Source organism: Lissotriton helveticus, chromosome 2_2, assembly GCF_964261635.1.
Source record: "Lissotriton helveticus chromosome 2_2, aLisHel1.1, whole genome shotgun sequence".
Lineage (NCBI taxonomy): Eukaryota > Metazoa > Chordata > Amphibia > Caudata > Salamandridae > Lissotriton > Lissotriton helveticus.
The window spans coordinates 338,389,177-338,406,754 of record NC_136060.1 but is presented as its reverse complement, the minus strand read 5'-3'; the positions used below and the strand labels follow the sequence as shown (position 1 = coordinate 338,406,754).

The 17,578-nt window shown below is 43.6% G+C and overlaps 1 protein-coding gene across 1 annotated transcript in view; it reads right to left on the bottom strand.

Annotated features, from left to right (window-relative positions):
* The window catches only part of EVC (EvC ciliary complex subunit 1), a 675,738-nt gene that overhangs the window by 108,672 nt on the left and 549,488 nt on the right, over positions 1-17,578 (bottom strand). Inside the window, exons 15-16 of the mRNA XM_078678487.1 lie at positions 15,137-15,346; positions 8,656-8,800 (exon numbers count right to left, since the gene is read on the bottom strand). Coding sequence (XP_078534613.1) covers positions 8,656-8,800; positions 15,137-15,346 — 355 coding nt within the window. The remainder of the gene's footprint in view (positions 1-8,655; positions 8,801-15,136; positions 15,347-17,578) is intronic.

Sequence of the window (17,578 nt, the reverse complement as noted above, 5' to 3'; positions counted from 1 at the left end):
CATTGCACCATCAGGATTCAAGCAAGCCGGGCCGAAGACGCCTGAAATGGCAGAAACCGGTCCCCGGAAGCTTGTTTCCTTCCCAGTGTAAGAATTGGCTTTTGTAGTCTGGTCTGCCCTGTTCCCATGATGCACTGGGCCAGGGACAGACTAATTTGCATACAGCCAGGTTCTGAAACTGGGATGGTGCAATGAGCTAAAAAACGGTGTTGGATCTAGCCCTGATCTCTTGACTGGGTGAGAGTACTCTGCTTAATTCAGAGACTCTGTCCATCACCACCCCTTGTTGTAAATTATTTTGTCCACCCTAAGCGTGGAAGGGTATACTCAGATGTGAGTCCCTTGCTCATTGCACCATCAGGATTCAAGCAAGCCGGGCCGAAGACGCCTGAAATGGCAGAAACCGGTCCCCGGAAGCTTGTTTCCTTCCCAGTGTAAGAATTGGCTTTTGTAGTCTGGTCTGCCCTGTTCCCATGATGCACTGGGCCAGGGACAGACTAATTTGCATACAGCCAGGTTCTGAAACTGGGATGGTGCAATGAGCTAAAAAACGGTGTTGGATCTAGCCCTGATCTCTTGACTGGGTGAGAGTACTCTGCTTAATTCAGAGACTCTGTCCATCACCACCCCTTGTTGTAAATTGTTTACTTCTGATGGAGCAGGATTTCGCAAAATGAAACCTGCTCGAATTGACACCCCCATAATACGTACTAACAGTAAGCAGTAAATAGAAAACTAACTTGCACCTTACATAAACATGAGGGAAAATGCTTTGCACATGTTATGTTATGTTAATGCTATTTGCTATAGAGCACATGTCACCCGGGGGCATCTCGGCGCCGTTACAGAACCTGACCGGGAGGCCAACCAGATGAGATTAATACAAGTAGGCTTTTAGTTGTTTCCTGAATTTACTGTATCTTGGAATCTCACGTAGTGCTATGGATAACTTATTCCAGTACCCTGGGGCAAGATAAGAAAAGGCCTTGCCCCCAGTGCGAGTTTGACGTATTTGGGGCACACACAAAAGAGCTTGGGTACTTGATCTAAGATTTCGGCCAGGTGTATAAGTAGTGAGCTTTCTTTGAAGATAACGTGTGCCTTTGCCACTCAAGGCCTTATAAGATGGGCAACAGATTTTGAAAAAGGACCGTTTCCTCACAGGCAGCCAGTGCAGTTCCCTCAGTAGAGGCGTGGAAGGGGTGCCTGCAGGACAGTTCAAAATTAGTCTTGCCGTGGTGTTCTGGACCACCTGTAACTTGGCGAGCAGGGTATCACCCACTTCAGCCAGCAGAGCATTTCCATAGTCCAGTCTGCTAGTCACCATAGCCTGGACCAGGGTTCTGCGGGTGTTAGTAGGAAGAAAGTGAAAAAGTCTGTGCAAAAGGTGCATATTATAGTAACATGAACTGGTAGTGGCAGTATGGTCTTTCATTTTTAGGGTTTGGTCAAGTTTTATCCCTACGTTTTTCACACTGTTTTTGGGCACGGGAGTGGACCCTAGTTGGTGGGGCCACCACTCATCCGACCAAATGGTTGGGGCTTTTCCCAGTAGCATGTTCTCTGTTTTTTCTGGATTCAACTGGAGGCAAATCTCAGTCACCCAGTTGGATATTGCAAGCATACCAGCCAAGAAACGCATTTTCTCTGATTCTAGATTAGGACCCATGGTAAACATAGGCTGGGTGTTGTCAGCGTATGAAATGATCTCAAAGCAAAATTGCTCTACGATCTTTGCTAGCGGAGCAATGCATATATTGAACAGTGACAGGCTTAGGCATGATCCCTGGGGTACTCCCTTGTCCAATTGCATTTTATCTGAGGAATGTGGATCTAAAATGATCGTCTGCTGTCTGTCTGAGAGAAAATGCTGTAGCCATTTTAGTGCTGTTCCCAGAATACCACAAGCCTGCAATCTATTAGTGGGCCTTGGGTGTGAGATGGTGTTGAAGGCCGCGGACAGATCCAGTAATATCAGTAAAGCCGAGCTCCTGCATCCATTACCTGTCTAAGTGAGTCAGTCACAGCCAGGAGTGCAGTCTCTGTGCTAAAACCTGGTCGAAAACCTGATTGCGAGGGATCCAGAATATTTTGGCTTCAAGATATGATCCCAGCTTCCTATTTATTATGCTTTCCAATTGGTTACCCAGCAGAGGTAGCAGGGAAATTGGACGATAGTTGCTAAGTAAATGGGGTCGAATGTGGCATTTTTAAATATAGGCCGTACACATGCTTCCTTCCATGCTGGGGGGATAGTTCGCGTTTGTATAGAGCAATTGAATATTTTTTTAATCGAGGAGACGCAGGATTTGGCTGTAGCCAGGGAATTATGTACTTCCTCTTACGTGGCCAGCTGAAAACAGTCCAGAGTACTGTGGGTTACTTTTCATTGCTCACCTGGCCTAGTGCTAGTCTCTGAATCTTGCAGAGTGGTGGCAGGGAACTTTGAATAGATATTAGATGTCTTTTCCTGGAAGTACATGACCAGTGAGTCGCCAAACTCCTGGGATTCCACTGGGGATTGGCTGCATACTTGCATGTGGCATGTAATTATGTGGTACTGAGTGGTATTATGTGGGGTGTATGTTGCAATTAGTAGAGTGTAATTATGTGGCAAGTAATTATGTGGCAGTGAGTGTTTTGTGTTGCACTGAGGAGAGTGTAAATATGTGGTGTGTAATTATTTGGCACTGAGTAGCATAATGTGGAGTGTATTTATGTTGCATTGAGTAGAGTGTAATTATGTGGCATGTAATTATGTGGCATTGAGTGGTATTATGTGGAGTGTATGGTGCATTTAGTAGAGTGTAATTATGTGGTGTAATTATGTGCTTTTGAGTGGTGTTATGTGGAGTGTATTTATATTGTCTCAAGTAGAGTGTAATTATGTGGTGGGTTTAAGAGTGGAAGAGAAGAGGCAGCTAGGGAAGGAAGGTGAAGAGGAGGACGGGCGTGCAACAGGAGGCAATAGACTGCTAAAGAGAAAAAGAACAGCGGAGGCATGAGAAAAGAGAAGGAGAGCGGGTGATGAAAGCACAAACGAGTGACGCATAATAAGCGTTCCGTGAGAAACCTGTTAAAATTAAGATGGGGGTAAAAAGAAAGCGTAACAACTAAAATGTACATCTCTATGTTGTTAGAAGGTGGAAGTGTTCCAGGATTTGTGCTGCACCTTGAGTAAACTTTAACAATAGTATGAGGCTTCCCTTCTGCCAAACCCATCAACGCAGCGCTCAGTTGTAGGCTGTAGGCTGTACTCTGCATACATATAAACAACTTCATCAATGAATACCTGAATCAACAAGTCATTTTTATTGAAGCCCAAATAATTTTCTACAGTTTTGAAAAATCCATACCAGAGTTTGTAAAACGTACTTACCTAATTGTAACAGCTAATACTTTTTAATAATAAGCGTTCCGTCAAACACACATTAAAATTAAGCCCCTAGAAAGTGGGGGAGTCTAGAGTGGGAGAGAAGAGAAGGCAGCTAGACAGAAGAGACTGAAAGAGGGGGGAAGGAAAGTGTGGGAGAAGGAAGGCAGGTGAAGAGGAGGACGGGCGTGCTACAAAAGGCAATAGACAGCTGGAGAGAAAAAGAATGGCGGAGGCAGGAAAAAAGAGGGGGCGAGAGGGTGATGAAAACCACTTTGAACTGTGACTTATAATTTACCGGTTACTATCGTAGAGCGTGGTTAGATATTTCAGGATGAAGAGAGATCAAGGCGCCTCTTGGGCAAAGAATACAAAGTACCTTAGCTCCTGAATCAAGTATGTGGACTTCGAGGCGCCTTCTGGGACCTGCAAGAGAAGAAGCTAGCGCTGTAGGAGAGGTACTAACTGGAGCTCGAGAACCAAGGTGGCTCTTGTGCAAAGAATATAAAGCACCTTAGTGCCTGAATCAAGATGCGTTGACTTCGAGGCGCCTTTATGGACCCGCAAGAGAAGAAGCGGCGCTGTAGGAGAAGGAGGGCGTGTCTACGAGGATGATCGTGTCCAATGAGGGAACAGAGAGGTGTGTGTGTGCGCGAGTGTGCAGCATTTTTCAAAAAACACAACCATGCAGAACAGCTGTCTGCCGCCCCGTATGACCCTCCCTGTTATTTGGTGGCTTCAGCCGACTGAGACTGGTCTCCTCCAACTCAGAGAGGGTGCACAGTCAGTGACCTGTTGGTACAGGGCATAACCCCTTTGTCACCTTCTCTGCCTGCCAGAGTGCGCATTGCCTTCCAGGTAAGAGAAAAGCAAAGTACATTGCGCCTCTGATGTGACACCCGATCCTGCAGCTGCACATTTACATGGAAGGCTCCTCCACTGTGTCCAGGTTGGATTCACTAGCCTCCTCTTCAAAGCACCCTGTGGATCCCTACAAGTGCCTTGGGAGTAAAACCTGTGTCTCCAGCAGAGTTTTCAACTCTGTTTATGTTTGCATTATTTAAGCCTACTACGATAAAATAAAATGTTAATGTTATTCACCAGGCACTTCGCCGGAAGCTAACAACCACCGTGCCTGATCTTAGCTGACAAATGTGACTGCCCCTTTTCTAACACCACTAAAAAGTGTTGCAGCATAACAAGCAATACCTGAATCTGCATTCATTTCCGATGCATCCCTTAGCTGTTTACTTGCAACCGCACATGCTGTTCCGATCTCGGGGCGCCGCCTCATTTATAAACAAGAATACAAGGCTGTTCCTTCACATAACCGCGCTGAAGGTGACGTAACATTCCAAGTATGAACGTGTTGCCTGTTCTCATGAACTGAATGAGTAATATAGCAACTGGTTCATAGAAAACCTGTAAACACAATGATGAGCACAGAGGGAAACACAGGACCCAGGTCGCCCTCCACTGGTAAAGTCATACAACCAACAATCACCTGGTCCGCTTCTGCAGTGTTTTATACTTTCTTAAAGTGTTGTACTACGTGTTGCACTGATTTACAACTATTTCCCCTTCCCTGCAGATCAATGGGGTAGAAAGTACATCGTTACCACGCCAATTTTAAAAGGCCTCCATCCCTTCTGAGACAGTCGTGATTAATGGACAAAAAACAACAATGTGTAAGGTGGAAAAATGAAAACCTGGCCTTGAGAGGAAGGTAGTGACATATTAAACTGCGTTGAGTTACTTCACACTTTGAAGGTCATTCAAATTCCACACTACCCGTGCGCACCAAGCAGAGGTTCCTTTTAATAGCTTCTGAATATGTTCCTTGTGCAGCCTGGGAATTTGTATCTGTTCACCTCTGCTATAAAGTGGAGGAAAGGAGATAAATAAGGTTTGTAACGCGAAAATGCATCATAAAGAGCTCCGAATAGGTGCTTTCAAAGGGGGAATTTTATATCAGCTGACACCTCGTCTGAAAACCTAAATATGCTCCCCTTAAAAATCTGTCCCTGAATAAAGGCATGCAAAAATTGGGAAGATATGCACTGAAGGTCATTGAGGCAACTTAACCGGGATCCGCTGTGATAGGCTTTCAATGTGCCTAAATTACAGGGGGGTGGCGAGCGGAAAAGGAGGCTTGGTTAGCTGAGTAATGAAGGTGGAAGGCTGGAACCCATGACCTAAACCTCGAAGTTCCTACAAAAATAGGAACTTACAAAGCCTACTAACAACCCCTCCTCTCCCTGAGACTTCTAAGCTTTTCCTGCGGCCCGTTCTGTGGCCACTCACAGACAATTGTTCCTGCCCTACATACCACAGCTGTGTGATCCTGCGCAGAACAATGGCGATTATCCGATGCTGAGGGCACCACGCAAAGGTGTTTTAGTGGCGCGCACAGCCGGAAGTCCATATATGGCGGTTTTACCTCCTGGGAGCCAGCACGATAATTACTAACAGATGGCAACACGAGGTAAACTCCATACATGCACGAGTACTAATAGGAAACAGTGCAAATCGTGCATGGGTTTTCACTAAAGCCTGAAGCGATTCCAAGAGGTCCCTCCTAGCAGTGCTTGCACACTGCCTAGTCGAGACCTAAAAAGGGCCTTTGAGGAGTTGCTGGCTTGTTCTATTTGATTTAAAATAAAAGTTTGTCTGGCAATTTTTATGTTCTGATGGTACTGAGATGGAGCCTGTTTATAATATTCCGTCTTGAGGATCTTTCCTTCTCTGCAATAGTCTCTCCAAGGTTTTACATTTGGATTTTTCTAAGTTTAGGTCTGGTGTATACCATGGTGCTGACGGTCGTCGCTGTGAGAGGCTATGATTTTTAAAAGGTATTGTTGCATCCAGTGCCGTCGTGAAGGCCGAGTTGAAGCCTTCCAACAGCTCAGATATTTCAAGATCACTATCTAGTAGTTTAGGGTGAAAGACCTCACTAAAGTATTCAAAAGTGAGTTTATGCCAAGGTCTACATGCTTCTTGTTGCCGCTATTTAATCTCAGCGGGGCTCCAGATACGTGGAGGTTGCATAGTGAACGTAATCATGAAATGACCTGTCCACATTAAGGGGATTGGAGGTTTGCAGACCAATTGGTCAATGTTGGAAAAGATTAAATCCAGCGAATGACCGGCCAGATGTGTCGGGCCTTTACCTCTTTGGGAGAGACCCAGTAATTTTTAATTAGATAGGAGTTTAATAACGTTGGGGTTAGTGTACTCTTCCCCATTAAAGATAAAGTCGCCAAGGAAGAATTGATTCGATGCTAGTACATACATGGCTATTTGTTCTATAAGTTGGTCACAATATTTCATCCTAGATCCTGAAGGGTGGTAAATCAGTGCTCCATTCCAGCTATCTGTTGCGGATATGTTAATCTTAAAGATCCTTAATTCCAAACAGCTATTGCTTATGGTAGAGATCCAGTTCAGGTTGAAGGAGTTTTTAAAGGCTATGGTGATACCATAGCCAGTTTTCCACCTCTATCAAGGTGAATACATTTATAATTATATGGATTGGCTAAATTAATCGATGGATGATTTGCAGAGTTTAGCCATGATTCTGTAAGGAAACAGATATCTGAAGAGTGTGAGGTGATCATATCCCATATCTTAATAGGGTACTTAGCTAATGACCTAACATTGCAGAGTAAGCGATTTAGACCATATGTTTGTAATTTTTGGCTGCTTCCTATATCTTGTAGCGTAATTAGCTCTAGATCACATTTGAAATGGCAGTTTTGAAGCTACCGGGCCTTCTAAAGTATTTGGAACATTTTTGGGACAGGTTAAATGTGGTGAGTGCTTTGCATATTCCTGTCTTCTAATCTGATGCAGGGAGTCTGCGGAGTATGACAAACAGATGGGGTTTACGATAGTTACCTCTGTGGAGCCAGAGCTCCCAGCCCCTGGGCCCGATTGGGCACAGACGGGCACAGACGGGCTTGCCTATGGCGCGCTGGCAGCGTGCCAGCTGCTCGCGCCCGCTGTCCGGTCGCATCAGCGCATCTATTAGTAGTGTCAGGAGTGGAATACTAGCCCGATGACCTGCACTATCCCCAAAATGGTGGTCCCGCTACAAATTAATCGCGGGAGCACCGAAGTTTCCCCCCCCCCACCCCCACCCCGAGAGACAATCCCAGAGAGTCCCACACACTATAGCAGCAACAGGTAAAAACAAGTTAAAACTTCATTGATTAAACAGGCAGTATAGCAGCAACAGGTAAAATCAAGTTAAAACTGAATTGATTACACAGGTTTAAAATAGGTGCTTTTGGGAAACAAAGCGATTTAAAGTGCAAACAGAGCGATATAATGTGCAGAAGACGCAAAGGAAATCTCCCGGCTCAAGCCTCAGGAGTCATGCACTAACGTGAGATAACACATGAAAGAAATAAAACCGTATTTACATTGTGCTCTGAAAGAAATGAGAAATAATGCATGACTAGGCTGCATGTGCATTTCGTAGTTTGCATGTTGCATCTTGCTTTGAAATAATAAATAATGCCGCTTTTGCTTAAAGCTTATGCTAGGAAAACGTTAACAGAGAATAGTGCAAAGGTGGGTGGTAAACAGTGAAAAGTGCATGATCATATAAATAATGATCGTTCATGTTCCATTTGCTATAGTGAGCTGGATGAGACTCTATTTTCTCTTAACTTAGCCTGATAAAGTTGGGGCTGGAATAAGAACAAAAATGTCACGCCAGAGCAGCCAGAAGTGCTGAGTGCTGCAAAGAAAGAACAGAGGTTCAAGGCCGATATGCTGAAGGAGGAATATTGAGTGCCTGCCAAAGGATGTGACCGACCGTGGGACCAAAGACTCTTTCCGCGGACACTGCTTAAAATTATGTGCAAAAATGTTGAATTGTAACATGTATTAAAACTTGTGAACAAGACAATTATGAAGTAATAGGAATGGATGTAGAACAATGAATATGCCCACATTTTGAATGAGGTCACAGTGGTGTGACAGACCACCTCCTAAGTCCACCAATCAACTGTCGTATTTAGGGAAATGTTTCAACTGATGTGGGATGGACATTTAGGTTTTAGGGTATAACTGGGGTGCCTTTAGGGGTGTGGTTTCGGCTTGTGGGGGAGAAAGATTCACACCACAATCTCTACCTGAACACCACCCCCAAAAGGGCATGTTCCTCACAGTGGCCACATCTCACTCTGCCTAACGCGGGTATGCTGGTGTTTGAGAATGGATAAACATTTGCAAATGCTCATGCAGACAATGATGGAAGTGATATATTTGCTTACCTTGGACTGTTTTTAATCGCTTTACTTTCCCTTGTTCATAATTTTGCAAAATCCCTTCTATTTCTTCATAAAAGCTTTGCACAAGTCTCTTGACACCATTGCTGGTCACATATACACTCTCAACTGCAGTTTCTACCAAACGCTCCTGAAGGATGAAAATATTAAATTACTTGAAAAAAAGGTATGTTTGTTTTTCATGAATTGCTGTCAAACATATTAACACTTGTTCCATTTTGGTTCTTGCTAAACATTCATATTATGGCTTCTGCCTCAAAAATGCTAGATGCACCTGCGCCATGACCACAGACAATATCTGTTTGTATTTCAGGCATCTTAAAACAGTCAATGGCTGACAACTACTCTTGATATTTTGACGGGGACAGTTACTCTTTGAACATACATAGGTTAGCAAACCAAATAGGACAATTTTGACAGAACTGACAACTTTAAGAAACGTTTTTACTGTGTGAGGGGAGGGAGTGAGTCTTTGGTGGGGCAGGGCCTCGGGATCATTACTGTATATACAGTTGTTTAGGGTCCACAGAGAGATGACATGGCTCTGTGCCAAGCAATAGTTAGGAGTCATACCTAGACTTCCTACCACCCCCTGCCCCCCGCCCAAAAATAAATGCTTCTGAAGCTTCCGCCTGTGTCCTAGAGAGGCTGAAAACCCCCCCAAAGGATGGTTTGTGTGAAGCCTCCTCACACAAGCTGGAAACCCACTCTCATTATGGGTTCTCAGATCACTTAGGGCCTGATTTAGATCTTGGCAGACTGGTTACTCCGTCGAAGCCGTGTCGTACATCACATCCCCAGAAATATAAATCTCATAGGATATAATGTAATTCATATTTTGGCAGACAGGATATCTGTCACCGCTGTGATAGAGTAACCTGTCCGCCAAGATTTAAATCAGGCCCTCGGTCTTCTACCATGTCATATCGGCTCTCCCCTGGGTGACCTGGTTAAGGGACCTGATATCCCACACGGTTTAGCTGTGTGCGTTGGCAGACCTATATTGTACACTCCTGCTGCTGTAAAAAGATCACTTTCCATGATTATGTGTGAAAACAATTGAATGTGTTGATTAACTTTGGCGCCAACATTTCTGAATTGATAACTATTAACACCAAGCATTAATGTCTGTAGCTAGGGTATCAATAACAATAATCTAGCTTTTCAAGATCAGTATACATCATGTAGGCCCTGCGACATATGAATGCTCCACTGTATGTAACGCTCACTTTATACAATCCGAAAGTGAATGGTGCTGGAGATGAACATTATCTTTCTGATTGTCAACAAAAGAAAGCTTCAGGAGAACTGAGGTATGCTGTTTCGGTAAGGGCTTCACATTACCTTCCTTAGATTGAAGCATGAACAAAGAAGCAGTACAATATTATGACCCAACACCTATGAGGTCTCCACTGGTTCCCCGTCGAGAAGAGGGCCACCTTCAAACTCCTCACCCATGCCTATAAATCCCTACACAACATCGGACCCAAATACCTCAAAAAGAGAATATCCTTCCACGTGTCCAAGAGGAAACTCCGCTCCGCCGACCTCGCCATGGCAAAGGTCCCCCGCATCCGCAGACACAGAACTGGCGGGAGAGCTTTCTCCTACATTGCAGCCAAGACTTGGAACACGCTCCCTGTGAACATCAGACGCTCCCCGACCCTGCACACGTTCAGGAAGGACTTGAGGTCTTCAACGGACTACGTAGCCCCCCCTCCCCTCCACCCCCCCAGCGCCTTGAGACCTTTACAGTGAGTAGCGCGCTATACAAACCCCTAATTGATTGATTGACGTGTAACATTTTGCTTTTATGTGACACTAGGACCATTGTGCTGACATCCTGTGTGCATGCAAGGTATGTGTGTCTAAGGTATGGCTGGTGAAAGACTGCATGTTTTGTTCAGAGTATGGTTACTGGCACCAGAGTGATCCACTTCGGATTGCCCCTGGTTGGGTCGATGGTGGGTGTGATGCAGCTTCCCCAGACAATAGAACAGTATAGCTGCATTCCTGGAGCAGAAGGGAATCCCTAGACCGGAGTGTGGGAAGATGGAGACCGGTCTACCCGTAGAAATTACAAGAGGACCTTTTACTATGCGTTTGCTTATAATGTTTCCTGATCAGTGCCATTTAGTTTATGATGAACGATGTGGGATGAATCTGCAGATTCTGTTAGGAGGGAGGACATTTCTAGACATCCCCTACACTAATGTATTTCCATGAGAGCAACTTGAGGAAGGTTGATGACAGCTACTTGTAAGTTCAGGCTGGACTGTTCCCATGAGGCACAGGGTCAAGGCTGATTTGCATATGGCCATGTCTGAACTGGGGTGGTGTGGTGAGCAAAAAAACGATGGATTTAGGCCAAGATCTCTGTACTGGGGTGAATCTATGACATTGTTCTGCATTCTGTCCATCAACTGTTGTTTTTGCATTTGTTTTTGCTACTTGTAAAGTCTTCATGCTTCACTGTGCTCATGATGTGGATACTGCTGCTTGGAGCCAACATCATCACTACCTGTTGTCATGAGAGTCATACCTTGCACAAAGATTATGTCTGCACTGCAGCCAGAAAATGAGAATAGAAAAGGAACAACACCAACCCGGTTTCTGGAGTTTTAGCAGTGGATCAACATCCTCTGTCTGGAAAATCAGTACAAAGGTTGGACCCAAACCATCCCAGTTTGTTCCAGTTCCAGGTTTTTATTGATCCTAAAATGAGTGCTTCATAGAGTATTCAGAGCTGCTACAATCCAGAGGTTGGTGTCTACCAAACAGCCAGTCTCACAGAGGTGATGGGACATCACCTGAAGTCTATTAAATTTGTAAGAGAGATGTGGATCTGTCTAGCACCTAACAAGTCTACCTACTCTGAGACGGTAGGAGAGTTCCTGGTTGTGTAGGAGGATAAATTGTACAGGAGAAGAGACTAGTCATGTCTCTTGACTGTGGAGCACCCAAAAGAGAGGACCTCTGACTAGCAGTGTCAAATTGAACTATGAAGGGTTACCCTGATGGTTCATATGGCAAACTTCATGAAGAATAAACATCCCCTCCCCAAAAGACAGTGTGCCATCCGGCATCACCATGACATGAACTATCCTGCCACCACTCGATATGCTGCGAGTGCTTGAGACCCTACAAATACCACCATAGAAGAGGACACAACCCCAATGGCCACTGACAAAGGTGTGACAGCTATTCAGGTTATTATGCTATTCATCCTCAGTGGACAGATCTGAGAAGTGGAGCGGGTGTGTGCGATCCCGCAGCCTAAGGTGCTGATTGTGACAACACTAATGGTGCACCACCAACTTCTGTACTGAACAGATTCCCATCGTACAGATAACACAAGGCCTGCAATGAATGACTGAGAAACTGTGCCTTGAATGCAAAGCTTAATCTGAATGTTAGAGGAATTAATGATTATCAGAGTCAACCATTTTATTCAGGATATGATATTGCATTGTATGAAACCTTTTCTTTCTCAAGCTCATCTGGACGCCATTACACAAGCTATTATTGGTGATGAATTGGATTAGAGACTTGTCCTCTATTTTCACATTTCCCAGCACCTACTGAATCAATGATCAAGTCTAGAGCAACTTTGCTTAACTGTCCTAGTTGATGTGGGAACTGTAGACATTGGCTGGAGCCCTGTAATGTATTTAGTAGAACACTGTACCTGAACCGCCATTGCTATGTGTAGTGTTCCATTTGCTATAATCTTAAAGCACTTCTATTTAACTAAGATAAGCAGTGGGATGGACAGGTTGGAATTCTGAGTCTCTACACCCCCACCCCACTATACCTCTCGGAGAAGCCTTTGACTGCTTGTCCTTGCTACCCAGAAGGTCAATTATGGAAGTTTGCAGAGCCATAATAGGATGGACCCCAGCTCACCACAGGCAAGCCAAGGTTGAGGTCCAGTAGACCATGCCTGCCCTGTGACCCCCACCCCCAAATGTAGTCTGATATTTACCATTATAACATTCCAAGTATTTGGAATGCAAAATATGATATGTAGCCAAGGTTCAAAATGACTTGCCATGAGGCAATCTTTAAAAAACAAAAGAGGAACATAAAATCACTAAAACCTACCTTTTCCCCAGCAGACCAGGGCAGGGGATTGAAGCACTTTTTCTCTATTGTTAAGTAATATACTCAGTCGTTTTGCTGAATCAAGTGACTAGGAACTACTAAAGGGAAAGGGGAAGGATCACTCACCTGATCCCCCACAGTCTATTAGTAATTGTTGCCCCTCTTACATCCCATTACTTCCAAATATTTTGCAAAAAGAGGAAATGTTTAGTTACAGGCTATTGTACGCACACATACAGTGTTGGAAGATTTTCAGTCAGGTGTTTGGGTGCAACTGGGGCTGAGAATAATCTCTTTAAAGTAAAGGATAGACATATCATAATACTAGATCAGGCAGAAACTGGCATGTTGGTCTTGCGAGATCTATTTGCAGCATCTGATGCTCTGGATCATGAGGTTCCCCTGGACTCTACGTAATGATAGCAGGTGGGTCCATGGAAGCACTGGGTTGGTTTGCTTTGCTGTTGTCTAATAGATGTGCTTACAGAATGTAACAATGACTTTGTTTAACATGAATGGACAGCCCTTACTGAATTGTTTCAGGAATGATACCAGAATATTGTTCTCAAAGTATCTGCTGAGATGAGCATTGTCTCCTAAATAGCACAAAAAAATATCCTATTTGCAGTTAAAAACAGAAAATCAAGACCCAATGAGATGTTATTGTGAACGATACTTAAGATTTGATATCCATGTCAGATAATATTTCCATTAAATATTCTGAGTTACAACCATTTGCCTAAGAAAAAGTGATTTGTGTTCACACATATGCAGGTAACAGGAAAAAATATTTTGAATCTGTTGAGTGATTTCTCAGCTACCGTATCACACTGTACTACCGTAGTCTCTGACTGGAGTCACCCAGACAAGATGTTTTGGTGCAAACAGAATTACTTAGTTTATTTACAGTGTTCTCTTCCTATCACAGTTTGCCATATGGTGAAACTCACTGCATCTAAATTAAGAAACAACTACACTACAGGTTAATTCTTCAGTCAACTAGTCCTTTTACTATCCAATGATTTTGCATTGTATGAAACCTTTTCTTTCTCAAGCTCATCTGGACGCCATTACACAAGCTATTATTGGTGATGAATTGGATTAGAGACTTGTACTCTATTTTCACATTTCCCAGCACCTACTGAATCAATGATCAAGTCTTGAATTTTCATATTGGTCGACTTTCCTTGCTTAGACAATAGCACACCTGGAGTAGACTGTTAAAGTGCTCCTGATTGCAAAGACAATGTGTTGCCCTCAATGCAAGTGCAAACTCTTACAGTTCATGTCTACAAATAGGAAAGCGCATTAGTGAAAGAGAGCCAAGGCTTGGAATCATGGCTCTGTCTTTCACTGCCTGGGGGATCTCTCTGACCCTTGTGGCCTCCACCATAAGAGTGCCCTCGGGGGACGCTCTATGCACCAATTCTATGTGACACACAATTCGGGGCCTCCCAACAGCCTTTTTCCTCTGCACCTGGTTCTATATGGTGCTGGTACAAAGGCAAAGTGTTGCCTCATTTACATGGGTCAACACCATCATGCAGAGGAGGAAATACTACATTGTGATCGTATTGGCATAAAATGTGCACTGGCATGATACATATTACAGCAGGGGGCCACACAAACATCTGCGGCCACTTTTGCTAAACTATAGTGTCATGGGTGCTCATGATGTGGGTGCAAATGCAGATTTCTCTATCCCCACATGGCAACCTTATGAAATCTAGCCAAAGATGGTGAAAAAAACAGAGACACACATGGTGATTACATTATGCTGAGTTGGTATATCACCTGCGTTGAGGATGTTGTACTGGTTGACAATGGATACCAAAATAGAGTTTAAAATCTTAGGGCCTGTTTTATAGGTTGGCAAAGATAATACTCTGTTGCAATGGCGACAGAGTCCGTTCACCGCCAATCTGAAGGTCGGACTGCCTCATTTAGAGTCAACAGTAGTGAATACTCCATCTCAGGCACTGACGTACACCTCCGAGAGCCCAAAAGAGTATGGCCATTGGAGGCTTGGCCATTTGTTCGTCCACCCAATTTTATACTTAACCCCTTCCATGCTCATGACGAGCTCAGCTCGTCATGCAGTACACTGGTCGTGTGCTTATGACGAGCTGACCTTGTCATGAACAATGGTAAATCTGACTTGTCAGCACCGGGGGGAAAACCTCTAGCAGCCAAGGTGTTAAAGGTTCACATGAAGCCAATCTTTTACTGCACTATCATCTTAAAACTTCTGCTGCCTTAAAAAAACAATCACGGTCCATCAATCATTTTATCAGCATTCCTTACTTTTTGGATTTCTTCAAACAAGATACCAAATTTGGTTAAAACAGGAGAAGAAACTCACCCTGAAGTTTTTGTTGCAATCTTCAGGCATGCATTTTGCTGCTTCCTCCTGGGCATGCTTCACTAGGACTTGACCAATCAATTGCTCTATGTGCTGTTGCAGTATTTGCAGTCCTTCTTGGAGTTCAGCAAGGAGCTGCTGGTGAAATTCTGTACGGGCCTGGTTGGTCTCTTCTTCCACTTTCCCTTCATTTTCCAAAATCCGAGACTCCTTTTTTAGAAGTTTACAAAAACATAACAGATTTGAGAATTCAATATTTTGAAAAACATTAATAAATAAAACAACTAAAATGAGACAAACAAGTCCTTTTTCTAAATGTCTATGGGCACTAGGACATAGATTGGCCTTCTTTTGAACGCATACGTGTTATTCATTTTAACTTATTCAAGAATTTCTATAAACTTTAAAATAAGTACGCAAATGAATATGTAACTTCATGTATATGGCTCATGTTTTGCCATTAAAGATAAAGGAATATTTAGGTATCCAATCCTTTCACTTTTTCCCTTCCATTCTAACGACAAGGTGTGGATAAAGTGTTCCTTGCCAGACAATTCTGAGTTTTTGGTGGCCACAAACAAATAAATATACATCATACATACAATAAATATGCAATATATTAATGTACCACAAACAATTGCTGTCTGAAAACAAATGATGTGTACCATTTTTAAGCAGAAGAAATGAATGTGGTCCTAAAGTCTAAAGGCCTGATTACGAGTTTAGTAGTATGGGAGCGGGTGACCACGCCAGCATCCCACTCCCACACAGCCACACTTGAATGCCTGCCAGATTAGGCTTTTTCCAGTGGGTGGTGCTTTGGCGGTCCCAGGTGGTGAGCCTTAGAAAGGCATCGCAATGGGAACACCAAAGCCCGTTCTTGCATGGCATGGACTGGTACAGTGCACAAACTAGGGTACCGTGTGCTCACCTGCATGCATCCCCATGCAAAGGGTGCACCAGGGGGCCATCTAGGGCCCCCTACTTTTTTGACCACCACACTTTTGATCACAGGATCACCACCATGTGGAGGTCAGGAAAGTCATAATATGCTTGGCTGTGCAGCAGTGGCATGCCAGCCGATTGCTGCACCAGACTGCCACACCACCGCAGAGGGATTGTGGGCCCCCAGCGGTTGCAGTGGTCCCATGGTGGTCCGACTGCTGAAGTTGTAATAAGGCGATTAGACCGCACTTGCGGCATAGCCGCCACACCATTGCTGGTTTGGCAGTCCTATGGACCGCCAAACTCGCAATTAGGCCTTGAGTATTTTGTCATCTAATGAAATGCTTCACAGCCTATACGATGTTGTCTATAAAACAAAGTACAAGAAAAGAAGATCTTCTATGAGCATAAGTGCATTATATGTAAGCACTTGTTCTTCAATTTCAATCAGCAATCTTTTCAAACATGATCACAATACGTTAAAGTGAAAGCCTATATAGCCTAGAATAAGGGCTGAAAGTTTAAGTTTTTGAATTGATTTAAAAATTTTCAAATTTTAAACAGTCCTTTGATTGCACATTCAAATGCAAATACAGTGATTTAAAAAAGTAATAAAGTTACCAATCTAAAAAACTACAAAATTAGGTAAAATAAAGATCTGGAAATCCAGTAATGGAATTCCGTAAAAAAGAATCGGTTAGTGTTCAAATTTATCAGAATATTAAAACAAAAAACATGTGGGAGGGTGTGAGGACACAGTAATCACCAAGACAACACACACTGGCAAAGCCAATAGGTCTAGCATAGGCCACCGTCCTTTTGGCAATTCATAATTTGTTTTGACATGGTTTTTGTAAAACGATATTGTCAAGAAGCTGCAGGATCCACATCAATATATAAAAAATAAATTGGCTAAATGGAAAAAAGTTTTTTTGGGTCTCATTACCATAAAATTGTCTCACACTTAAAGGCAGCATGCCATAAACAACAGTGAAGTCAGCCAGTGGCTTTAGTGGGCAGACGCATTGCCCTTTGATGCATGCTGGCGTGGGTGGAAAAAAATTTGAATGACGTAACAGCAGACTAATGGATGATGTTTAGCTGAAAAGTCAGTATGTCATACACAAAGACCAAATAAAGCTAAATTGTCTGGCATTGGCTGCCAGCATCTTGCCTTTGAGAAAGAAGGCAAGAAACAAAGAGGGAAGGAAAGAAAGAAAGAAAGAAAGAAAGAAAAAATCAAGCAGGAAGGAAAGCAAGCAAGAAAGAAAAAGTCGGAAAGATGTGTCAAAACTCCTTTCAGACGACCACAGGGCACACAACGGCTACTGCACACAACCATGGTGGTTAAGAACTTTTACTACTGGTGTCCCGGGATGTGACTTACTTTGGATCTTAAGGAACTGGGATAAGTACCCCTTCTGCACTTGACTCTCAGTGGTAGCTGTTGATGAGCAATCAAAGGCTCCTTCAGGTAGGAAGGGTAGATACAGGTTA